The sequence below is a fragment of the Heterocephalus glaber genome, unplaced genomic scaffold, assembly GCF_053883595.1.
Source record: "Heterocephalus glaber isolate CG9 unplaced genomic scaffold, H.glaber_assembly_v1.0 deba00001687, whole genome shotgun sequence".
Lineage (NCBI taxonomy): Eukaryota > Metazoa > Chordata > Mammalia > Rodentia > Bathyergidae > Heterocephalus > Heterocephalus glaber.
In genome coordinates this window covers 27,730,237-27,755,456 of record NW_028258412.1, presented here as the reverse complement: position 1 = coordinate 27,755,456, position 25,220 = coordinate 27,730,237, and the positions used below count along the sequence as shown (strand labels likewise).

The 25,220-nt window shown below is 50.5% G+C and overlaps 1 protein-coding gene across 7 annotated transcripts in view; it reads left to right on the top strand.

Annotated features, from left to right (window-relative positions):
* Nucleotides 1–25,220, top strand: part of Pole (DNA polymerase epsilon, catalytic subunit) — a 44,147-nt gene extending 18,927 nt beyond the window's left edge. For 3 of the 7 annotated variants that reach the window (XM_004844029.4, XM_021257729.2, XM_087198440.1), the window contains 25 exons: nt 68–263; nt 714–928; nt 3,424–3,526; nt 3,880–3,960; nt 4,052–4,174; nt 8,433–8,645; nt 8,876–9,085; nt 9,285–9,428; nt 12,012–12,152; nt 12,330–12,483; nt 12,560–12,666; nt 12,776–12,952; nt 13,036–13,259; nt 13,342–13,562; nt 14,031–14,232; nt 15,246–15,419; nt 16,689–16,814; nt 18,237–18,369; nt 19,027–19,219; nt 20,025–20,156; nt 20,290–20,483; nt 23,106–23,306; nt 23,561–23,686; nt 24,202–24,291; nt 24,367–25,220. In XM_004844029.4, the coding sequence (XP_004844086.2) occupies nt 68–263; nt 714–928; nt 3,424–3,526; nt 3,880–3,960; nt 4,052–4,174; nt 8,433–8,645; nt 8,876–9,085; nt 9,285–9,428; nt 12,012–12,152; nt 12,330–12,483; nt 12,560–12,666; nt 12,776–12,952; nt 13,036–13,259; nt 13,342–13,562; nt 14,031–14,232; nt 15,246–15,419; nt 16,689–16,814; nt 18,237–18,369; nt 19,027–19,219; nt 20,025–20,156; nt 20,290–20,483; nt 23,106–23,306; nt 23,561–23,686; nt 24,202–24,291; nt 24,367–24,480 (3,994 nt within the window). In that variant the 3' untranslated portion in view covers nt 24,481–25,220. Of the gene's footprint in view, nt 1–67; nt 264–713; nt 929–3,423; nt 3,527–3,879; nt 3,961–4,051; nt 4,175–8,432; nt 8,646–8,875; nt 9,086–9,284; nt 9,429–12,011; nt 12,153–12,329; nt 12,484–12,559; nt 12,667–12,775; nt 12,953–13,035; nt 13,260–13,341; nt 13,563–14,030; nt 14,233–15,245; nt 15,420–16,688; nt 16,815–18,236; nt 18,370–19,026; nt 19,220–19,996; nt 20,157–20,289; nt 20,484–22,931; nt 23,307–23,560; nt 23,687–24,201; nt 24,292–24,366 lie in introns of those variants that run through there. The other 4 variants (XM_021257727.2, XR_002394611.2, XM_021257728.2 and 1 more) reach the window with 4 other exon arrangements.

Here is a 25,220-nt window from a genome sequence, read left to right as displayed (position 1 = left end):
ACAGACACAAGACAAGGCAACCAGTTCCTCAGGGCTCTGTGTCACCGTGGTGCCACTTTCTCCACAGATATGCGGTGTTCAACGAAGATGGTTCCCTGGCTGAGCTGAAGGGCTTTGAAGTCAAACGCCGTGGGGAGCTGCAGCTGATTAAAATCTTCCAGTCGTCTGTGTTCGAGGCCTTCCTCAAGGGCAGCACACTGGAGGAGGTGTATAGCTCTGTAGCCAAGGTCGCCGACTACTGGCTGGACGTGCTGTATAGCAAGGTAAGGCCACCCACCACTCACCTGGTTGTGAGAGATTGAGGTTTCCCCTCAGCTTCTGTGTCCAGTAGCAACTCTGAAGAAAATATTTCTTAAAATAACATGATGAGAAAAGGAATCATCAGAAAAATTATCAGAAATCACATCAACTTTGATTTAAAAGTTTTTACAGACTATAAATGCATACATAGTTGGGAGGGTTACTGGGTTCCAAACCCAGAGTCTTGTGCATACGAGGCAAGTGGTGTTTAACAGTTTGCACACAGTGTAATGATCTCAAGGCTGAGGCTTGGTGTGCCGTTTTAAGGTAGTCATGTACTGTAATAGGAGAGCCTGCCCTATGCTCCTCAGGCCAGAGACTTGTGTAGCCCCCAGGAGCAGAGTCCAAGGTGAGCTCAGGCTCCAGCACCTCAGCATCTGAGCCTGGGTTTTAGTCGTTGCTTCTTCCTCCAGGCAGCTAACATGCCAGATTCTGAGCTATTTGAGCTGATCTCTGAGAACCGCTCCATGTCTCGGAAGTTAGAAGACTACGGGGAGCAGAAGTCCACATCCATCAGCACAGCAAAGCGCCTGGCTGAGTTCCTGGGTGACCAGATGGTCAAGGATGCAGGGCTGAGCTGCCGTTACATCATTTCCCGCAAGCCTGAGGGCTCTCCCGTCACTGAGAGGTAAGGGCTTGGAGAACAGGATGCTGGCTGCCCGCAGAATGGAGAACTCCTTGGGAAGAACATGGGGCAGTTTTGTTGAAGAAGGCAGGCTGACCTCTGGTCCCCAGGTCCAGTTCTAGGAAGGCCTTGCTGGGGTCCCTGTGGGCTCTGGAGAGGGTGTGGCAAGCCCAGAGAACCAGGGCTTATGGGAATTGGCCTCTCACCATTATGGGTGTAGATGTGTGTGTCCTGGAGACCAGGTGTGACCATCCCATCACTAGGTCAAGGTCCAGTTGGAGCAGAGTTCAGGTCCCTCATCTAGTTGATGCTGCCACTGCCCCAGTGGGAGTGATCCTGTAATAAGCCATACAGAGAAGTACTCTGGCATCTGAGCAGCTCCTTTTGATGCCAGTGCCACCTCTCTTGGTCCCCTGTGCCGATAAGGAGGAAGTGTTCTCCAGCTCTTACAATACATCAAGGGCAACAGCAAAGGATTCCATCAGATTGGCAGCTTCTGCTCCCACCAGGCAACAGCAACCACATGTCCAGGGACTGGGAATGCGATGGGATGCCATGATTTCCTGTGGGTGGTGTGCAGAATAAAGAAAGAAAGGGCTTGACCTTAGTGTAGTGTTTGTCATATTTCCTACCCTGGGGAACCTGAGGACCAAGAGTAGAGGCAAGAGGTCCTAGGTCCCTTTCAGAGGAACTAGAAGCCTGTCTGGTCTCTTTGGTGTCTTTGATGCTTCCTGAAGTAACCGAAATCCTCTCCTGGAGAGCTGAGCCTGGCCCCTCATCTGGAGTCTGAGTGGCCTGTGATGGAAGGAACCTGGTGGAAAGAGTTTTAGACTTCAAGCCCTAGTTGACACAGGCCTTTGGAACCAATGGGGCCTGTGTGGAGGGAGCCCACCAGCAGCACCTGTAGCTATATGAATGACCACTTCAATGAGGCTGTGTGGGCGACAGACTCATGAGCACAGCCACTGAAGGTCAGTTGGCTGATAACATTGGTGACACATCTACCTGCAGAGACCTATAGGGAAGAGAAAATAAACACCATGTGTTTTCTGTCAAGAAAAATTCCCGTTGTTGGGCTTGGTGGTGCACACCTGTAATCCCAGCACCCAGGAAAATTGCTGCAAGTTAGAGGCTAGTCTGGACTACATCATGAGTTCAAGGCCAGTGTGAACTATATAGCAAGACCCTGTCACAAAAAAACAAAAACAAAATGAAAGAACAGAAGCCCCAGTCATAACAGAAGGAAAAGAAATTGAACCTAAAATTAAGAGTGAAATAGCATTCCTACAAATCAGTGAGAAAAGCAACCCCAAGAGAAAAGTGGACACTGGATCAGAATAGCACTTCACAGTGAAGAGCTGATGGCTGACACGTTCATAGATGAGCAAACTCCTGGCATCCTGGAGATGTGGCTTTACTGGCATCAGCAGAGTTGGAAATAGATGCTGAGAACGGTGTTTTGTTTTTTTGTTTTCTCGGTTTTTGGAGACAGGGTCTCACAGTGTAGTTCAGGCCGGCCTTGAACTCATGGTGATCCTCCTCCCTCAGCCTGTCCAGTCCTGGGATTACAGGCGTGCACCACCAAGCCTGAGAATGGTTTGTATTGAGCAGGTAGACTGGCTCTCAGCATGGCGCTGGGAGAGTGGTCATCACTCTCACTTGGAGTGGACCCGGCCAGGGTGGAACCAGAGGCCACAGGGCACCTCTGAGCTGTGCCGCAGTGGCCTCGTGCTCATCACACCATGTTTGGCACCAGATTGAGAATTGAGTAAATGTCCACTACATAGAAATGAATAAGTCAAGGTGTTTGAGGATGAAAACACTGTGCAGGAGTTGAACAGCCTTAACTACACTCTCACGAAGCAGCACTGGAGAGCTCAAGTTAGCGTTGAGCCCTGACTGTCATCCACTGAAACCAAAAAGCTGGAAACTGCCTTTTCGTGCCCGTGTGCAAACGGGAACAGCATAAATGTATGCATGGAATTAAGAAACGCCACCACAGTGCTCAAGCTTGCTAATCTTTTTTTCCTCATACGGAGCTGCTTGATGCACGGTGTTGCTGTGTTCCATCTGGGGTTCTTCATAACATTTCACAAAAGTATTTTGTCCAGTGAGAGAGATTACTGAGAGTTCCCGCTGCCTTGCTGGTGACAAGATGACTGGCTTCTTGTTTCTAGAACTGGCCCAGCTCTGGTGTGCTTTACCCAGGGATGAATTTTTGACATGTTCCCTTGTGTGCGTGCGGGGACCTGAAGAATTTGGTGGGCAGTGCTGTTAGCTGTGGCTGCACACCGGAAACACCAAGTGGCCAGTGCTAGGGGTGTCTATTAGTGTAATGGAGAATCATAAACGTTATACATTAGAGTTTGTACAGAATAACACTTTTTAAAATGTAAGTTACAGACGGTTACAGATCCTCATTTCCACATATGTTTAGTAAGAATGGCACTGGGGTTCAGTGATTTCACTGTGAGTTTCCCCCTCCTCCCCTCACCTAGGGCCATCCCGCTTGCCATTTTCCAAGCAGAGCCCACCATAAGGAAGCACTTTCTCCGGAAATGGCTTAAGAGCTCATCCCTTCAGGACTTTGATATTCGAACAGTGAGTGCCAATATTTTCTACTCTCAGAAGTTTAAAAAGAGAGATGGTCAAGCAGATTATACCTGACCTGGGTCATCTGTTTTGTCTGGAATCTTCACTCCAGCTTCCTCCACTCTGAGGTGTGATGGTGAGGAAGCAATGTGTTGGTGGCACATGTGGAAAAACTGCATGTCAGGGAGGCCCTTGGGCTGTTCTCCTGGGCAGAGGGCTATGGACAGGTTGGCCGCCTCCAATCTGTGATCCTGGGGGAGCCAATGAATCTCTCTGCCAGGTTTCCTCCTCTCAAGTAGGCATCTTGCATCGTGCAATTTCCAGAGCATTCATCACTCTCACTGTGTGTTCTGTACACACAGATTCTGGATTGGGACTACTACATAGAACGCCTGGGGAGTGCTGTCCAGAAGATCATCACCATCCCTGCGGCTCTGCAGCAGGTGAGGCCGGGAGCTGGTGGGCAGGCCCAGCATAGTTGGGACCAGCAGAGATAGACAGAGGTCTCCCCTGATTGGGGTCATCTTCGTGCAGGTGAAGAACCCAGTGCCACGCGTCAAACACCCAGACTGGCTGCACAAAAAGCTGCTGGAGAAGAGTGACATCTACAAGCAGAAGAAGATCAGTGAGCTTTTCGTTCTTGAGGGCAAGAGACAGGTAACCAGCCAGGCCAGGAACAGGGCCAGGGCCTTGGCATTGAGCTACATCCTCAGCCCTTTCTTATTTTTTATTTTAAGACAGGGTCTTGCAAAGTTGCCCAGCCTGGGCTTGAACTTGAAATCCTCCTGCCTCAGCCCCCTAGAGTGCTTCAAGGGTGTGCACAACCACACTCATCTTGAAGAGCTATCTTACATATTGAAATATACAATTAGATTCAGTGACTTGTAGTGAATCACTGTTCCTGTAGCCTCAGTTTTCTCAACACAGTTGAAAATTGTTACAGTACAATGAAAAGTATAGCTAAAATCAAAAGAGCAAAGAGATTTTCAAGCTGAAAAGTACTTAAAAAGTGAGCCATAAACTACAGCATTATAGAAATTCACCTGATAAAAAGACACATTCTCGGGGCCAGGGATTTAGCTCAGTGGTTCTGCCACCTGCCTTGCAAGTGCAAGGACCCGAGTTCCATCTCCGGTACCAAAAAAAAAAAAAAACACCACTTTCTCACATAGTCTGTTAAAGATTTAACCATATCTTACTTGTAAGAGCTGTATCTAAAAAGTAAGAGCACAGTAAAAGGATAAAGATATATGATTGATTGATAGATAGATAGATAGATTAGATAGATAGATAAAAGAGAAAACTAAAAGGAAGGAGAGAGAACAAGTAAATGTTAATGAAAAGTAGATAGATATAGGGCCGGGGATTTAGCTCAGTGGATTTGCCGCCTGCTGTGTAAGCGCAAGGACCCGAGTTTGATCCCCGGTACCAAAAAGAAGATAGACATAGCTATATTAGTGCCAGACAATATTCTTTAAGCCAAAAAAATTAGCAGGCACAGGACAGTTATTGAATAATACTGGAGGGCTGAGGATTTAGCTCAGTGGTGCCGCACCTGCCTTGTAAGCACAAGGTCCTGAGTTCAATCCGCAGTACCGCAAAAGAAAAAAAGAATAATACTGGAACTCATTTACTGGGAATGCATAATTCTAGCAGTGTAGCCTCAGATCTAATAAATGTAAAATTTTACCTAATTATGAGAAAAATTGACATTCAATCAGTTTAGGAGATTTTGACATAACTCTCAACTAGTTAAATTTAGTTAACAAATAGAATCTGACACTCATTAATTAGAGAATAAAGAAGAAGAAAAACAGCTCATTTGGTAACCTTGGGAGAGCTTGGTAACAGAATTGATGACAGTATACGAAAGGAAGTTTTAGGCCATTTTCACTTAATGAACAGTAGATGCAAGAATATTAACCCCTGAGTTCTATCCAGTATAAAGAGCATAGCATTATGACAAAGCAAAAATTATGACAGGAGTAGCAAGCTTTTTTAACTTTAGTAATCTACTGGTTTAATTTTTCTTTGGGGAAGTATTTAATTCTTCATTAAAGGAGAAGGCTCTTGGAACATCTCAGATATAGAGAGAACATTTGATGAGTGTGTTTGGGATAAAACTTTGAATAATCAGAATTAAAACAGATAAGGTGTTTTTAGTCTGATAGAGCACTTCGCACAATCCTGAGGCAGACCTCCACTTGGCAGAACATGGGAGCATTGCAGTAAGGGATTAGCGCCTTCTTATCAATAGTATTTGGAGGTCGTCATTAAACAAATAAGGGGCTTTGGGAGAAGGCTTTGTGTTCTGTTTGTGTGGCATGGGAGATTGAACCCAGGCAGCACTGAGCTACATCTTTTTTTTTTTTTTTAATTTTGTTGATTTTGTTCTGTTTTTGTTTGGGGTGTTTTTTGGTTGGTGAGACAGTCTCATTAAGTTGTCCAGGCTGGCCTCAAACTTGTGATCCTCCTGCATCAGCCTCCCAAGTAGCTGGGATTTGAAACTCATTATTTCCAGATAATGTGATTTGTTAATATGAAATGTTTGTGGGGTTGTTGTGTTTTGGTACTGGGGATCGAACTCAGGACTTTGTGTTTGCCAGACAGGCGTGATGCCACTGAGCTAAATCCCCAGCCCTGTTAATATGAAATGCTCCAATTTTAGTATATGTGCTGCCGGAGTGAGCACTGTTAATGTGAAATGTAAGGAACCAGCCCTACATGGTGATATATGCCTATAATCCCAACTATTCAGAAGGTTCTCTGCAAGTCGAGGCCAGTCTGAACTACATAGTGAGACCCTATCTCAAAAAACAAAAGAAGCATAGAAGTCACCAAGATATAATCTCAAGAAAATAGTTGAGGGGCAGGGATGTAGCTCAGTGGTACCGTGCCTGCTTGGCAAGTGCAAGGTCCTGAGTTCGATCCTCAGTACTGGGAAAAAAAAAAAAGAAAGAAAAAGATAACAAGTGATCTATTGCTGTGTGGCAAATGACTCCAAAATGTAGCAACTTCACACATTTGTTGCAGGCCACACTTTCTGAAGGTCGGGGTCCTTGGTTAGGGCCTCACAGGCTCCCATCAAGGCGTTGACTGGGACTGTAGCCTCTCCTGAAGGCTCAGCTGGGAAGGGCTGCTTTGCTGTCCCTCTGATGATAGTCACAGGCTCTTTTTGGTTCCATGCTGCCCATGGGATGGATTGTAGAATAGCAGCTAGCACTCAGAGCAAGCACTGTTGAGCAGGGAAATACATCTTTTGCAAAAGAAGAGACCATGAGATGGAGGTGGAGGATGAAAAAAAGAATTGAGATGTGTTATGTATGTGAATGAACTCTCCCCCAAGGAATATAATCATTACATGCTGTAAACATACTAATAAAAATTGGGAGGAAGGCAGGTCAGGAGTGAACATGAGGAGATGAAGTTACTGGGCACTCACTACAAGGTGCTGGACCTCACTGCTAGTTAGCCTTACACAGCATGCAGTGTTAGATTGCCAGTCACACCAGAGAATAAGAGGGTGACATCCAGTGTTAGAACTCGGGGAAGAGGGAGGCAAAGGTAGCATGTACGGAGATGGGTACCTAGCCACGATCCACAGCTTTGGATAGTGGGAACTAGCTGTTCGCCATCTAGAAAGCGATGGATAGTGGCTGGTGTTTGTACAAGAGAATGTTTTACAGCAGTCAGGTGAATGGCTGCATGCATGGCGTCGGGCATCTGTCTCTAAGACACAGCCAAGAGACCCGTGGGTTTCAGCATGGTGCATACCACATGTCAGTGCAGCTGTTCCTTGGTACTCAACTGCTTTATAACTTGATGAATTTGGTACTTAATGGTTTTGGGGGGGGGGGGGGGTTTTGTTACCGGGGATCGAACTTAGGTCCTTGCGCTTGCACAGCAAGCGTCGAAACTGAGCCAAATCCCCGGCCCTGGTACTTAATGGGTTTTGACACAGAACTTTTGTCCCAATACTCATCGTGTGTTTAGTACTCGATACATAAACTAGAACTTGTCAGTGTTGGTTGCCTCGAGACTCACTACCCTGTCCAGACAAAACCATTTGGTACTTGGCATTTTGGGTATTTATTGCACCTCCTGAAACCAATTAACGACAAATACCAAGGTCCCACTGTATTTATATAAAACTAAACCAGCTGTGGTGTGTGTTGTTTGTGGTCGCGTAGTGAAAGTATAAAATTAGGCAAAATGAGGCATGTTAGAGGAGGGAGGGAGGGTTCAGCTATTATTTGTAATACAGTGATACCTTGCTTCACAAATGCTTTTGTTTGTGAATATTTTGGTTCTCAAACAGAAGCATTTGGCAAAATTTTGTCGGTTTTGTTTTGTGTGTGAACTCTGCATTTGGTGATGAACATGACCACGGCCATCTTTCCCACATGAACACGAATGTGCCCATCTTTTCCAAAATCATACTACGAATTAAGTTCGTGAAGCAAGGTACCACTGTATTTTATTTTTTATAAAAGAGGAACATTCGTCAGCAGTCATGGCAGCATGCAAACATAGTTATTGGTGGCATTGAGTGATACTATTTTCTGAAGTTTCCTGTTTATCTATTAAAAGTTTAGTTCCTCTCTAAATCAACATCCTATTTCAGGCGATTTGCTTGTGTTAGATTTCTTTTTTTTTCGTACCAGAGATCGAACTTGGAACCTTGCGCTTGTGAGGCAGGTGCCAGAACCACTGAGCTAAATCCCTGGCTAAAACTCAGAGTAAAGAACTTTTTTTTATTTTTATTTTTTGTACTGGGGATCAAACTCAGGACCTTGTGCTTGTGAGGCAGGCAGTGGAACCAGTGAGCTAAATCCCTGGCCTGCTTGTGTTAGATTTCTAAGGTAGGTTATGGGAATGGGATTCTGAGTTTTAAGGCTTGGTTGGATCTTTCCAGATTGTGATGGCCCAGGCCCCAGAAGGCAGCGCGAGGCCTGGTGCTCCTGACATAGAGGACTTCGGCATTTCAAAGCCACCCCACCCCATGGTCCCTGTTGCCACAAAGAGGAAGCGAGTCCTCTGGGAGAGCCAGGAGGAGTCTCAGGACCTCATGCTGATTGTGCCCTGGCAGGAGATCCTGGGGCAGCCTCCCACCCTTGGAACCACCCAGGTGAGAGGCTGTTGTGGCAGAGGTTGCAGTGGCAGAGGTTGTGGTGCTTGCTCTCCGAGAGCTCTGCTGTGCAGTGCAGGGCTCCAAGGCAAGGCCTTGTCCTGGGAAGAGGCTGTGAAGATGCTTGGTTGTCACAGTGCTCGGAGGCTGCTAAGACTGAGAAAGTGAGCTATCACAGAAGGGTACTGCTGCCTCACCATGAATGCTTTGGTTGCTCCCATCTGTCCCAGGAAGAGTGGCTGGTCTGGCTCCAGTTTCATAAGAAGAAATGGCAATTGCAGGCCCGACAGCGCTTGGCCCAAAGGAAGAGGCAGCGTCTGGAGTCGGTAAAGGGTGCATTGAGGCATGCGGCCCTCAGAGATGGGCCTGCCATGGGGCTGGGCAGCTTCCTACAGAGAACAGCCCGCAGTGTTCTGGACCTTCCATGGCAGATTGTGCAGGTATGCACCTTGGTCCAAGGATGAAGACACCCCCTGAGGGCAGTAGCAGCCTGAAGTCTGGAATGGAGAAAGGTTTAGCTCTCTGCCCATCACAGGGCCCTTGGCACCTGTGCCTGGGCAGGGCTGGAGGCTGCTGGGAGGTGGCCCACTCATAGGTGTCAGCGTGTTCTATGACATGCTGTGTTCTGCTTTCCTTCAGATCAGTGAGACCAGCCAGACCGGCCTGTTCCGGCTGTGGGCCGTCATCGGCAGTGACTTGCACTGCATCAAGCTGAGCATCCCCCGAGTGTTCTATGTGAACCAACGGGTGGCCAGAGCAGAGGAGGGGGTTACCTGTCGCAAGGTAAGGAGGCTTCGGGCATTGCTGTTCCCTGCAGTCACCTCTGAGGTGCTACCACAGGATAAGAGCCACATAGAGTTGGTGAGGGGCTAGGGTGTAGCCCAGTGGAAGCGCACTCGCCTAGCATGTGTGAGCCCTTGGGTTTCATCCCCAACACCACAAAAAAGGGGGAAAACCATTTACCGGAAACCAGGGCTTTGCAGACACCAGTACCTGGTGAGCTGTCTGGCCTCCTTGGGATGTTGTAAGAACTACTCGAAATGATGTTTGAGAGCCAGAGCAAATACTCAGGTGAGAGCTGCTGCTGTCATTGTCATGATGAGCTGAGTAGTCCCCTTTGCTGTCCACCCCTGTCCTGAAGAGTGGGTATGTCTCTGAAGCAGGGGACATCTAGACATTTGTTAGAGGTTGCAAACTGTTTCCATAGGTGCTGTTGTTAAAAGCTTTATTAAAATACAAATCTGTGCTCCATATAATCGATCCATTTAAAGGGCTCAATTCAATGCCTTTTAGTGAATTCATGGAGTGTGCATCTAGAGCCATGGTCAATTTTAAGACATTGTCATCACCCCAAAAAGAAGCCTCTGATCCCCACTTCTCCCTTCAGCCCCAGAACCACTGGCCCACTGTGTCTGCAGACTGGCCTGCTCTGGACATTCCAGATGAATGGAGCCATGCAGCAGGCATGGTGGCTTTCTTGCTGAGATTCTTCTCCTTAACTGAATGTCTGTGAGAAGTGTCACCTTGTAACTCATCCTTGTAGGCTCTTAGGTGGTATCTCATTCGGAGCGCCCCCATTAACCCAGCCTGTTAACTCTGCCTAAAGCTGGTTTATGAGATGGTCTTATGTGCATTTCTTGGTTGAATGCTGTTCAGTACATACCGAGTGACACTTGTGTGAGCAGTTATGGCCTGCCTGAGGTACACCGTGTTTTCCAGCCCTGTGTGTAGCAGTGCTCCACGTGTGCACGTGTCCCAAGTGGGCTGTTTCCAGTTAAAGCCACCGTGGGTACCTGTGGCACATGCTCTTTGTACTTGTGGGGGTGCCTCAGGTATACTTCTGGAAAGTATTTCTTAAACTCGTACTCAACCTTCTAAGTCTGGCCTCTTTGAACGAAGATCACCATTGGGGTTCACTCAGAGGGGAGACCAGGGAACTCCTTGCCCCTGGATCTGCTGCAAACTCTGGCTCCCCAGGCCGTTCTTCAGACCCCATGGCTCCTCTGCATTTAGTGGGAGAGACAGTGGAGTGTGATTGCACACTGCAAAAATCTTTTTCTTTTTTTTTCTTTTTTTTGTCAGGTTGGATAATTTCAGTTAACTTAAGGTTTACTGACAATTTTCTGGTTTTTAAGTTTTAATTAATTTTTTTGCTGGTGTTTTTGTTTTTGTTTTCTCCAATACCGGGGATTGAACTCAGGACCTTGTGCTTGCAAGGCTGGCGCAGCGCCACTGAACTAAACCTCTGCCCCTGTTTTGTTTGTTTTTTGACACAGGCTCTTGCTATGCAGTCCAGGCTGGCCTTCAGGCCTTATGTATCTGAGGTTGGCCTTGAACTTGGGATCGTTTTGCCTCAGCCTCCCTAGTGCTGGGATTATAGGCACGCATTATTATGCCCAGCTAATTTTCTCTTGTCTTTATTCTACTATTTAACTCATCAGGGAAACTACTTCAGATGCTTTGTTTTTTCAGTAGTAAATTTCCATTAGCTCTTTTTTATTATTTCCATTTGTCTACTGAGAACCTGTCTTCCCCTTTATTTCAGGGATGGTTGTTTGCTGGTTGGAGCACAGGTATAGGTGCTGCAGTGTCTTTGATAATGGCCATATCTGGATCATCCCAGGGTTGGCACCTGACAACTCTCTTCCTGTTTGAGAAATATTCATGTTTCTCTGGTTATTGTTAATGGCAAGAAACTTTATTGTATCCTGGACATTTTGCACTTGATATTATAAGACTTAGGGCTTTTTTTTTTTGGTTCCAGGAATCGAACTCGGTGCCTTGTGTTTGTGCGGCAGGCGCCGGAACCACTGAGCTAAATCTCCGGCCACTTAGGGCACTTTTTAAACAATCCTTTAGCTAACATTGAGGCAGCTAACCCGGGTTAACTTCAGACCTCCCATCCTTTCTTTTCTATAAAGCGTCCAGTTTCAGTTCTTTGGGTCTGCCTGTGTGTGTGCAGCCAGGGACTTATGTGCCCCATGCACAAAATCAGGGTGCCCTATCGTCCAGCACTCTTACTCTCCAGGACCCTACGCACTCACACTCTCTGGTTGCCCCAGCAGCTCCTTTCTAGTCCTCTGGCCAGGAAAACATGGCTTCTTTTGGATTTTCTGTCTACACCCTCTGTCTAAACTCAGGGGAGATAGGAAAATAAACTGGGAATCTCTTTCCCAGATTGCTGTTGACACCCCAGTTGGAGAGCACTTGTCCACTTTTCAGAGGCTGCAGTTGCTTTTTAAGATTATGTGGATCTTTTAGTTGTAATCATCAGGAAAGGGGGCTGACTGTTGTGAGCACCGGAAGTCAGGAGTCTAAATGGTGCATGACATGGCCATGACGAGTTCCCTTCCCTGCTGTCCCCAGGTGAATCGGGTCCTTCCGCGCTCCAACCTGGTCTACAATCTCTATGAGTATTCAGTGCCAGAGGCCATGTACCAAGAACATATCAATGAGATCAACACCGAGCTGTCAGCGCCGGACATTGAAGGCGTATATGAGACACAGGTAACTCTACAGCCACACAGCTGAACAACTGGGGGAAGAGACTCCTGGGGGCGTGCAGGGCTCTGCCCTATGGGAAGGTGGGTTTCAGCCAAATGTCTGCAGCAGTGGCCAGGCCAGGGCAGTAGCCTCAGGGTGAGCAAAGGGTCAGTCCTGCCGCCTGTCTGCCCACTTTTCCAGGTCCCCTTATTGTTCCGGGCCCTCGTCCAGCTGGGCTGTGTGTGTGTGGTCAACAAGCAGCTGGTACGGCACCTTTCAGGCTGGGAAACTGACACCTTTGCCCTCGAGCACCTGGAGATGCGCTCCTTAGCCCAGTTCAGCTACCTGGAACCAGGTATGGCCTATACCAGCTGCCCCCTTGCTCAGTCTGCTCCTGCCTATCTTGTTGACAGGCCTGCTTCCTTCTGCAGGGAGCATCCGCCACATCTACCTGTACCACCACTCACAGGGCCACAAGGCGCTCTTTGGCATCTTTATCCCTTCACAGCGCAGAGCATCCGTATTTGTGTTGGACACCGTGAGTCCCTGGGCAGGATCAGGCAGGATCAGGCAGGACATGGGGAGGAAAGATGTTCCTGCTGCCCCAGAATCCTGAACAAGGGAGCTAACATGCTGGCCTTGTCCAGGTGCGCAGCAATCAGATGCCCAACCTGGGCACCCTGTATTCTGTGGAGCACAGCCTCCTGCTGGAGAAGGTGGGCCCTGAGCTCCTGCCGCCCCCCAAACACACCTTTGAGGTTCGCGCAGAAACTGACCTGAAGACCATCTGCAGGGCCATGCAGCGCTTCCTGCTTGCCTACAAGGTAAGGGAGCATGATGTCCTGCTATAGGAGCCTCTGCCCCAAGGCTTAGTCCACAAGCCTTTCCTTCCTTTTGTCTACCCCAGGAGGATCGCCGGGGCCCCACCCTCATCGCTGTACAGTCCAGCTGGGAGCTGCGCAGACTGGCCAGTGAGGTTCCCGTCCTAGAGGAGTTCCCACTGGTGCCCATGCGTGTGGCTGACAAGATCAGCTATGGCATCCTGGACTGGCAGCGCCATGGAGCTCGCCGCATGATCCGGCACTACCTCAACCTGGACACCTGCCTGTCACAGGCCTTTGAGATGAGCAGGTGAGCCCTGGCTGGCACCTGGGGGTCCGATCTGGCCATCGCCATTGTCGCAGGAGGTGAACCTGACCCATGCCTCACACAGGTACTTCCACATTCCCATTGGGAACCTGCCCGAAGACATCTCCACCTTTGGCTCTGACCTCTTCTTTGCCCGCCATCTCCAGCGACACAACCACTTGCTCTGGCTGTCTCCTACGGCCCGGCCTGACCTGGGTGGGAAGGAGGCCGACGACAACCGCCTGGTCATGGAGTTTGATGACCGAGCCACAGTGGAGATCAACAGTTCTGGCTGTTACTCCACAGGTGAGTGGACACGGGCCCAGGCTGGGATTTCTGCCATCTGTTGACATCTTCTGGCAGCCATGCTCAATGCTCAGCCATGAGGGTCAAGAGCTGAGGCCCCATACTAGGGGGCTGAGACAGAAGCGTCACAATTTCAAGTCTAGCCTGTGTGACTTAGCAACTTAGCAAGACCCTGTCTCAAAATAAAAAATGAAAAGTCCTGGGATGTGGCTCAGTGAGAAGACCTTGGGTTCAGTCCGCAGTACCTCAAAAAAAAAAAAAAGTTGAGGCCATACAGGAGATGTCCTAGGTCAAAGAATCAGCTGTTGAGTCCCCAGTGGGTTTGAGGTCAGATACTGATCAGAGCACACACCTGCCTGATCTCACTGGGTAGCACTGACTATGCTGGTGGTGGTCGGGCTGAGACTGGGCACCGGGAGGTGGTGCTGGAGCTGGCCAGGGCTGTGGACAAGCAGAGTCTTCCGGCAGTGTGTGTGGAGCTGGACCTTCAGAACCTGGCGGTCAACACCATCCTCCAGTCCCATCATGTCAATGACATGGAGGGTGCCAGCAGCATGGGCATCAGCTTTGACGTGATCCAGCAGGCCTCCCTGGAAGACATGGTCACCGGCAACCAGGCCAGTGCCCCAGCCAGCTACGACGAGGCGGCCCTCTGCTCCAGCACCTTCAGGTACGGCCTCCATCCCCATGCTGCTCTGGGCTGGAATTTGGAAAGCCGAGGCCTGAAGCAATGCCCCAGTCAGCATGGTATCAGTTTCCTGCTCTAGTCAGTGGCCCTGTGGCCCTGTACCATGTCCTACTTGGTTATTGGCCACCTGTCCAGACACTACCTTTGGACCTTCCCTTAGCCAGAGGCCATTGCCTTCCATTGTGACAGGTGTCTATAGGAGTCCTCAATCCTCCACTGAGCAAACTGAATGATCAGCATGGGCTGAGAAGCATTGTGGCTGGGCAGGGGTGCACCTGGTGATGTCATGAAAGGCACCCTTCCTGTGTCCTGGGGCTCACACAGGGCCTCAGTCCTCATACCAGCCTGAGACATGGTGAAGTCATCTGCTGTCTTAAAGGAAGAAACTGAGGTTAGAGGAGCCCACATCATGGAGTTTCGTGGTGCAACTCAGAGCAAGGGTTAGTGTTAGGTCTGGGGTTCCAGAATGAGTGCCTTGGCCTTGTCCTGTTTCTGCCACAAGAGAGGAAGAAAGGTGTCTGTTGGAATGGGAATGACAGGCAGGTAGGGTTGAGGGCTGGAGCAGAGTCCTGAGAGGCAGATGGTAGCAACCCGATGCTGAGACCATGCTAGAGGAAGCAGGTGTGTGTTGAGGAAGCTGCACTGTGCAGCCTCCGTAGGCTCCCTGTTCAGAGTTGTGATCCCTGTGAAATTATTCCACCCCTCAGGTCAAGGTGTGCTTTGAGCCCTCCAGAGGGCTGAGGGCTGGATGTGCTGTCAGTGCCTCACTAGCAGGCACCTGGGGTTCTGCCTGACCATGTCCAGTTTATGTTGCCTGAGCCTCACCCTTGTACCCTCCCTGACATCCCCAGCCCCAGGCCTGGGAAGTCCAAACCCAGCAGGTGACAGCAGGAAGCAAGTGCCAGTTCCTACCTGTGGATCCTGGGCAGGAAGGGTAGGCAGGTAGTGTGGCTTCATGTGGACATGAAGGTTGAGTCCAGTGTGCTGCTCTGCAGGATCTTGAAGAGCATGGTCGTGGGCTGGGTGAAGGAGATCATGCAGTACCACAACATCTACGCCGACAACCAGGTGATGCACTTCTACCGGTGGCTCCGGTCACCCTGCTCTCTGCTCCACGACCCTGCCCTGCACCGCACACTGCACAACTTGATGAAGAAGCTCTTTCTTCAGTGAGTGCCTCCCTGGGTTGGGCTGGGGCTGGGCAGGTACTGGGCTGAGGCTAGGTCTGGGGAGTGGTCCATGAACATTTAGGCTGTGTCTCACCTTGTGCTGTTAGAAACAGTGAATCTGTGCATGGCTTGGTGCTAGGCTGTGCAATGGTATCTCTAGAAGTAGCACCTTTGCAGGCCTAATAGCCATAACTCCTGGGTCAGTGCTGATTTGCTCACCATAGCCAAAGCCTCACAGAGGCTGTGACAGGAACACTTCCTGCTTCACCCTATGGCGAGGTGTGAGTGCTAGCCTCCTGGAGACAGTACTGTCCAACACCATCCTCCTTAACAGTCCTTATGAGTAAAGTTGAGCTTTCTCTTCATGTCCTTTGCCCATTTTTCTGTAGTTTTGCTGGATTTTCTCTTATTAAGCAATCACATAGCCGGGGATATAGCTCAGTGGCACTGTGCCTGCCTCACATACATAAGGCCCTGAGTTTGATCCCCAGTACCCAAAAAAAAAAAAAAATCACATAAACCCAGCCACAGTGACACATGCCTATTATCCCAACTACCCAAGAGGCTGATAGAGGAGGACAGGGAGTTCAAGGCCACCCTCCAAAACTTAGTTACCCTGCCTCAAAAAAAAAGAAAAAGAGTAATGAGTTCTCTCTATATAAAAAGAAGCTATTTTTCTGTGACAAGAGCTTCAATCTTTTTTTCTCTCAATTTGTGATTATCTTCTGTTATCTTCTGTTGTGTGTAGTCTTGTCTTTTTTTTTTTTCTCGGTACCAGGGATCAAACTCATGACCTTGCATTTGCAAGACAGACACAGTGCCACTGAGCTAAATCCCTGGCCCTTGTCTTGTCGTTTTGTTTTGTTTTGTTTTGTTTTTTTGAGACCGGGTCTCTCTATATAGTCCAGGCTGGCCTTGAACTCACTTTGTAGCCCAGGCTGGCCTCAAACTCTTGGTGATCCTCCTGCCTTGACTCCCAAGGGCTGGGATTACAGGTGATGTGTGGTGTCTTCTTGCCATGCAGAAGTCCCTGCTGTGCTGAGTGTGGTGGAACAGTCCTCTAGTCCCCACTACTTGGAAGACAGGCAGGAGGAAATTTAGGGCCAGCCTGGCAAAACAGTGAGACCCCATCTCAAAAAGGAAGGAAAGAAAACTGTTCATGTGGCTTCTGTTGTGCGTGTAGTCATGAGGCTTGTTTCTGCGGGTACTAGAGCCCTCTGGTTAGTTGAACCCTGGCACTTCCTACACTGATTGTAAACTTTGTCATAGGCTCATCGCAGAGTTCAAACGCCTGGGCTCGTCAGTCATCTATGCCAACTTCAACCGCATCATCCTCTGTACAAAGAAGCGTAGGATAGAGGACGCCATTGCCTATGTGGAGTACATCACCAACAGGTGGGATAGGTGGCAAGTCCTGGCATAGAGGGGCCCTAAAGGTGGTGATCCTTGGGGCAGAGCATTCACCAAGAGCCAAGCCACACAGCCTGAGGAAGGGTGCCTCCTGCTGTCTGGAGTGCACATTTGTGGGCCACTCAGTGTCAGGCGTGGTGCTGGAGTTTGGGACACTCGGGCAGGGCCTGTTGTCAGTAAGAAGGCTCCCGAAGGTTCTGGTATCCAGACCTTGCACGGCCCTGGGAGTGCAGTGGCCTGGGGTGATGGGTCTGCACAGCTGTGGGCTGGTGGAACTGGCATTTTAGGCCTAGCTCAGGCAGAATGCCTGACTGTGTCCCCAAGGCTCCTGGTGCCTGCCTGACTAGTTGTATCCCAGAGACTGATGGAACAAGACAAAAAGCACAACTTTTTTTTTTTTTTTTTTTTTTTTTTTTTTTGGTACCGGGGATTGAACTTGGGCCTAGGGCCTTTTTATTATCTTTTATTCTGAGCTACATCCCTAGTCCCTTTTTGTTATTTTTTATTTTGATACAGTCCCACTAAGTCTCTGAGTTGTCCAAGCTGGGCTTGAACTTGCCGTCCTCCTGTCTCGGTCTCCCAGAGTGCTATGATTATGGGCATGCACCACCACACCCAGTGAAGGAATGATTTATAATGGAGCTCATGCATTGGGGTAGGGATGAAGCATGCTCTAAATGCAGAAATTGGTAATGGAAGTGCAGGGGTCTGGGTAGATCTGGCTGTGTATGAGTCTTGTGGAGGAAGAGGCTGTCCCTCCAGTCAGTGCACACAGACCACTGTGCTCCTGCAGGCCGGCTGTGTGCCTGTCCACATGGCCAGGTCCACAGCAAGCTGTCTGTCTGTGAGGGTCTCCCTGTGCCTGGCAGGTGGCCTGGTCCACAGTGTGAAGAGGGCTCGATGGGGCAAGGCTGGGCCTCTGTCCTCAACTGGGCCCTGTGAGAAATGGCTGCTGTTACGCACCTGGACTGAGAGTGGTCAGGACTGTGCAGGAGCAGCTGCAGCCTAGGATACTCACTGCACTGAAGGGCTCCGATGATTTCCTTCCTCCCCCAGCCTTCCTCTTTATCCCCTTGGGTGCAGAGCATGAGGTCAGCCGCAGGAGCCACCTTGCCAGAGGTGGGGGTCGTGATAAGGATGAAGACAGTAGGAAGCCTTGTGGCCAGTCCCCTGCCACTTCCCCACATGGAGTGCCCAGGCCCTTCCATGGCCATCGGCTCAGGGTGTAGCTAGTCCCTGAGCAGTGTCCTCACCGTCTTGGGTGTCACTTCCTCTGAGAAATTTGGGGGATAGTCTGCACACACTTCAAGTTCACTTGAAGTCAAGAGGACGGTGAGTATCTGGCTGCTCAGAAGAAAGGGGAGCCGTTGGTTTCATGGAAGCAGTTTCTGTTTGGTTTCTCTGCAGCATCCATTCCAAAGAGATCTTCCATTCCCTGACCATTACCTTCTCTCGATGCTGGGAGTTCCTTCTCTGGATGGATCCGTCTAACTATGGTGGAATCAAAGGGAAAGTTCCCTCCAGTGTTCACTGTGGCCAGGTGAGAGCTAGCAGAGTTGGGGGGGGTGGGGGGGTGAGGCCTGCATTCGCTCACTACGAGCTTGAGGCTTATGAGGAAAGGTGGGTAGCACGCAGGTAAGTGCAGAGCCAGCATCAGCTGGGGCCAAGGGTCATGGGAAGCCCTTTGGGAAGGAGGCTAGTGCTGAGGCCAAGGCTGCCCTGATGCCGTGGCTCCATGGAGACTGACAGGAAGAGCAGCCCTGGTTGGGGTTGAGGGTTAGGGTCAAACCTGGGACTCAGAAGAAAGATGGTGTAGACAACAGTTCTCAGCAGGGTTTAAGAGGTCAGGGCTCGTGTAGATGTAAGTTCAGCACTTCCAGCAGGCCAGGCCATGCTGAAGGGACATCCACATAAAGCTGGGTCTGCATACTGGCTGTGAGCTCCTGCTTGGGCAGTTCTCCTGCCTCAGCCTTCCAGATGCTGAAACTGCAAGGCCTGTGCCACCATACTTTCTTAAACTCAGAAGGAAGAGCTGATCATGAAGCTCTGGCTGATCCTTCCTCTCAGGAGGTGGGAGTTGAATAATCGCAGAGCCCTGATTCTTGGAGCATCCACTGGCAGGACTGACCAGGGCTCAGGGCCGAGAGACCTAGACTCTAGGAACCTCTTCTGGCAGCACATGGCCGGTCTGTTATAGCAGGATTCCCAGAAAAGAGAGGGAGCAGAGGATGAACAGGAAGACGAGGAGGACCAGGAGGAGGAACCAGAGGAGGAGGAGCAGGGAGTGGAGGAATCCGACGTGGAGGACTTACTGGAAAACAACTGGAACATCTTGCAGTTTTTGCCGCAGGCAGCCTCCTGCCAAAGCTACTTCCTCATGATTGTGTCAGGTGAGCCCAGAGCACGGTGGCTGGCTCAGAGCTGGTGAAAGCAGCTCTGGTTCCATGCCTCACTCCTGCCCCAGGCAGTGGAAAGGGTGTCTCTCCAGCCACCTCTTCTCCAGGAGCCAGGAGCAGCTGCCCCCAGGATGTTAGCAAGACGTTTTCCTGATTTGGTTCCCCAGCTATACTTGGCATAGCGTGCTCAAGCACGTGTGTGTGTGTGTGTGTGTGTGTGTGTGTGTGTGTGTGTGTGTGTTTGTGTGTGCACATGCTTGATAACAGAGGCTGGAACCCTGCACCAGCTCCAGCAGCCTGGCCTCTGTGGCCCAACTTGCCACACTCAGCCATAGCTGAGGGTTTAGTGTTTGCAGACCAGGTTGTCACAGTTGAACACAAATGAGGTAATAAGGTAAACAGCCTTTGTGATTCAGGGCCATTCATTGGAGCACAATATTGGTGAGCAGTCAGACACACACATTTACACACATACATCTGCAGTGGCAGAGATGGTGGCACTGAGGATTGTTTGTGATTTTGTCTACTCCTTGAGTCTTGAACTTTTAGGCTTGTGGACTCAGAGGAGCGTAGAGAAGTTTGCTGGTGTGAGGACCCAGCCACTTTCTTGCTTCTGTCTGTCCTCACACCACTCTCTGCAAGTCCCCTTCTTAGGTTCACTTTGCTGACTTTCCACTCATCCGAGGGTAGCAGATACAGTCATCACTAACAGTGAATCTCAGCTAAGTCTGTTGGGAGGTCTGACACCAGCCCCGTGGCCCCTCCCCTCAGATTGTGGGGTGCCTGCCTGTCTCCGCAGCGTACATTGTGGCAGTGTACCACAGCATGAAGGGTGAACTGAGGCACAGTGCCCCGGGCAGCACACCTGTGAAGAGGAGGGGACCCAGTCAGTTCTCCCAGGAGACCGAGGGGACAGCTGGAGCCCTTCCTGGTAAGCAGTCCCATTTCACGTGAGGCCAGCACTGTGCTGTGACCTGACCCTGCTGCACACCTGTTGTTGGCAGGGAGGAGGGCCTGGTGCCAGGCAAACTGACTCCTTCCCTGCATCTTTTATCTCTCCCCAGGAGTGATCACCTTCTCCCAAGATTACGTGGCCAATGAGCTCACTCAGAACTTCTTCACCATCACGCAGAAGATTCAGAAGAAAGTCACAGGCTCCCGACACTCCACCAAGCCCTCTGAGATGTTTCCTCTGCTGCCTGGCTCACACTTGCTGCTCAATAACCCTGCTCTGGAGTTCATCAAATACGTGTGCAAGGTGAGGGCCAGGCAAGGGTCCCACAGTCATGCACCAGGCTTGCTGTGCTGCTTGGGCTCAGGTGATCCAAGCAGGAGAGGCCCTGCCTGATGGAGCCTGAGCTGGGGCAGACGGGCCAGTCCTGAGGCGAGATGCTGAGAGGGACGCCGGCCAGGCCCAGGTACAGATGCAGCGGCCCTGGAGTGGGAGCTTGGTGTGCTGGTGAATGTCTTAGCCAGGCGGGGCACAGGCAGCAGGAGGGAGGACCTTGTGGGTCACATGCCACCAGCGGCCAGAGGAGCCACAACTAAACTCAGAGATCAAATGATGTGACATGAGAGCTTGCTTTTCAAGAAAGGCGGGCCAAGACCAGTAGGGTGATATTACCAGGTAGAGACCTGGTGGCGCCATGCCTCACAAAGCATTTGTTGTCTAGTGCCACTACCTGAGTGTCCTAGCAAATCACATCAGCCCTGCCAGTCAAGTGCTGAAGACCAAGTTCTTTAGAGGAATTCGAACCCTAAAATGCTTTTTTTTTTTTAATGCTTTGTTTTTATTGAGGCGTAATTGACATATGGTCATGTGCATCTATGAGGCTCACTAGGCTCAGGCCCCCTCCCCTCCCCCAGCGGCAAGGCCGCGTCCCAGCCCTTCTTAGCGCTAGGTGACCAGGTGTGCCCTCCACCCCTGCGCTGCTTCACTTTAGGTTTCTGTGATTGGAGTGCAGAGGAGAGCAGCTGTGGAGATGTCCCTGGGCACCACTTGTCAGCCTCCCTACCAGAGGACCGCATAGGTAGAATCCCACTGTGCAGCCCCCAGGTCTGGCTTCATACGCGCTGCAATGTGCACGTGGGATTTATCCAGTTACGGGCCACGTCTACTCCCCATCGCTCAAAGTGTCTGTGGCACGTGGACAGTTGGCCTGCAATCTGCTTCATGTTCACTGGTGCACGGGCATCTGAGTTGTTTTCACTTTTTGGTGATTAATAACAAAGCCACTGTGAACAGTCTTTTAAGGGTTTTCATGTGAACCCACATTTGTCTTGGGTAAAAACCCAGGAGAGGAATTGCTGGACCAGCAGAAAGTGCTGGACTCTGCAAGAGGCTGTAAAGCAGCTACAGCAGTGGCCAAAGCTGCTCCTATTCCACAGCCTCACCAGAACTCTGTGCTGTTCGTTTTTTAAATTTTTGCTATTCAGATGTGTATGTGGTAGAATCTCCTTATGGTTTTGTTTTGCATTTACCTAATGACTAATGACGCTGAGCACTTTTCATGGACTTGTTTGCTGTCCCATTGTTTGGTAAAGTATTTAAATCTTTTGCCCATTTTGCCCTCCTCGCCCTCTGTCTTCCTCCCTCCTTTCTTCCCTCCCTTCCTCCCTTCTTTCATCCTTCCTACCTCTCTCTCTCTCTCTCTCTCTCTCTCTCTCTCTCTCTCTCTCTCATTTGGTTCATTTTTAGTTTTTGGGGGGTTTTTTTGGTACCCAGGATCAAACTCGGGTCTTTGCGCTTGAGTAGCAGGCAGCAAAACCACTGAGCTAAATCCCCAGCCCCTCTACATTTTTTTTCCCTACATTTTTTTTTTTAGTTCCAGGGATCGAACTCGGGACCTTGCGCTTGTGAGGCAGGCAGCGGAGCCACTGAGCTAAATCCCCAGCCCTCTACTTTTTTGTTGTTGTTGTTGTTAGATGTTTGCAGTACATAAAGATTACATTCATCACCGGGGATTTAGCTCAGTGGTTTTGTCGCCTGCTGCGCAAGCACAAGGACCCGAGTTCGATCCCCAATACCCAAAAAAAAAGATTACATTCATCATGGGCAGTTGATATATGTACGTGACACATCATAATCCTTTTTATGTCCTGTTTCTGTCTTCTCCCTCCCTCCTTCATCTCTCAGTGGCACCACATTTAACCTGTGGTCCATTTTGAGTTAATTTTTGTACAATATCCTTTTTTTTTCATACTGGGGATTGAACTTGGGACCTTGCGTTTCCCTGTACAATGTGCATGTTATAAGTCAAAGTTCTTATTTCTGCACAAGGGTGTTGACTGTTCCAGAACTATTGGTTGAGAAGATCACCCTTTTTCTGTTCAGTGATCTCTGAACCTTTTCAAAACTTAATTGGCTATATCCATGTAGGTCTATTTCTGGATCATGTGTTCTTAGTATATCCATAGGTTCCATGTGCTGGTATTTGTTGAGGGTTTTTGTGTCTCTGTTCATGGTGGTTACTGGTCTGTGGCTTCCTTGTGTGTTTGGTTTTGTGTGGTTTTTTTTTTTTTGGTACCGGGGATCGAACTCGGGACCTTGCGCTTGCGAGGCAGGCGCCGGAACCACTGAGCTAAACCCCCGGCCCATGCGTTTGACTTTATATCAGGATGATGCTGGCCTCTTCAGGCAAGTCGAGTGCCTTTCCTCTTCACTACTTGAAGGTATTTTTAGAGTCAGTGTTGTTTCTTCCCTTAGTGCTCGCTACATTCACCAGGGAGGCCTCCACTTACAGTGAAGAAACAGCTGCCACAGAGAAGAAATGTCCCCTGATGCTCCTGAAGGGCTGAAGGGGACGAGATGATGCAGGGCTCCATCTGGATGGAGGCAGAGAGGCCTTGGAGCTTCTTCTAATGGGCTGTGGTTCCTCAGGTGCTTTCTCTGGATACAAACATCTCAAACCAGGTGAATAAGCTGAACCGAGACTTGCTTCGCCTGGTGGATGTGGGCGAGTTCTCTGAGGAGGCCCAGTTCAGAGACCCCTGCCGCTCCTATGTCCTCCCAGAGGTGATCTGCTGCAATTGTAACTTCTGCCGTGACCTGGACCTGTGCAAAGACTCCTCCTTCTCCCAGGTATGTTCACAGCTGGAAGTACTGGACACCCAGGCAACCGGGTCAGCCTTCACAGCCTGCAGCTCCTGCTGCTCCTGCTCTCTTGTGGAGCCCTGCTAGGCTGCTGGCCTGGAAGTCGGCAGGTGGCAGCCGGCTGTGTGGATTGTGGTGTGTGCTCCAGCAGCCCTCTGGGCCTGACTGGTGGGACTGCTGCCAGCCATGGTGCTGCCTGGGTCTTCTGTGGCCACCGCTCACCCCTCTCCCTCCTCTCCTAGGATGGGGCTGTCCTGCCACAGTGGATCTGCTCCAACTGTCAGGCTGCCTACGACTCAGCTACCATTGAGGCCGCCCTGGTAGAAGCCCTGCAGAGGAAGCTGATGGCCTTCACGCTGCAGGACCTGGTGAGGCCCTGCTGTTGGCCAGGGGTTGCTGGATAGGTGATGGACACTCTGGGGAAACGGAATATGTGTGGGTCCCACATTGCCTCCAAGGAGGACAGCCCCCACCAACGTATTGTCAGTGCCCTTTGGTACCAGCCACAGCCAGTGCTGGCTGCTGGCACTTGTGTCCCAGTGGAGGATGAGAAATAGTCAGTGCATTAATCAGCATGCATGAGCAGCAGTAGAAGGGGAGCTTGGCAGTGCTCCCTGACCACAGCAGGTATCGTGGAAGACATCTGAGCAACCTGCCTGGGTGGTGTCATGGGTGAATAGAGCCAGCGGGGCCTAGAGGAAACCCTGAGATGTGAGCTCTGGGGGAGGGCCCCCCCAGCAAGGCAGGTGGTGTTGGGAGGCTGAGAGGCTTGGGTGAAGTCTCGAGTTGTACCCATAACCGAGGCCTGGCGTGGTATTGCACACCAGCCTAGCTTGCCAGGGCAGGCCAAGGGCACCGTGCTCATGGGCTGCCTCCATTGCAGGTCTGCCAGAAGTGTGGTGGCGTGAAGGAGACCCACATGCCTGTATACTGCAGCTGTGCAGGGGACTTTGCCCTCACCATCCACACCCAGGTGGGCTGCACTCCCGGCCCATTACTTCCTCCCCTCTCTGGGTGACACTGATGTTCTGCATCTCTCTTCCTCCAGATCTTCATGGACCAGATCAGCATCTTCCAGAACATTGCCCAGCACTATGACATGTCATACCTCATGGAGACCCTGGAGTGGCTGCTGCAGAAGGGCCCTCAGGTGGGCCCTTAGTGAGCGCACCGGGTACCACGTCTCCCAGCTCTCCACACTCCCAAGGACAGGATGACCAGGGAGGGCCCTGAACGGGCAGCAGCAGAAGTGGCCTGGCCCTGGTGGTGGCCTGAGCAGGTCCTCCACTGAGAAGGCCTCGGGGTCCTGAGGGTCATTTTCCATGGAATGAACCTGTTCGGAGGGCTCCTGCACCAGCTAGGTGGGGTGGGAAAGCCCCCTGAGACACACACCTAATCCAGCTGTTCCTCTGCCCCTGAGGCTGCTGACCACCCGCAGGGCAGGGCTGAGGGGGGTGGAGATTGGGCACTGGGCAGAGGTACACACAAGATGAGGAGGGTTCCCAGGCTGGAGCCTCCCGTGTTCTGTGGAGAGGCGCCCCCTGCAGCCTGTGGGAGTGGGATCTGAGCTGGTTTCTGGGGATCCCAGACCTTACCCTGTAGAACTGGGATGCTTACTCCTTACAGACTTCCCGTTCAGAACAGGCAGGAGGGGGTGTCCGTGTCATCACTGTCCCAGCACTGCAGAGGCCCCTACCTCTTTCTCCTGAGACGATGGCAGGGGCAGCTGACCCCAGCTCACCCATGTTCCTCTTTCATGTCAAGGCACAGGCTAGTGTAGCAAGGCAGGGCCTCCTAGGAAAGCAGAGACCCCACAGGCTCCCAGGAGGCTCAGGTCACCTTGTCCTTGCTATCTGATATCACTCGCTGTACTTCTCACTTAAATCTTACACTTCTACCTTT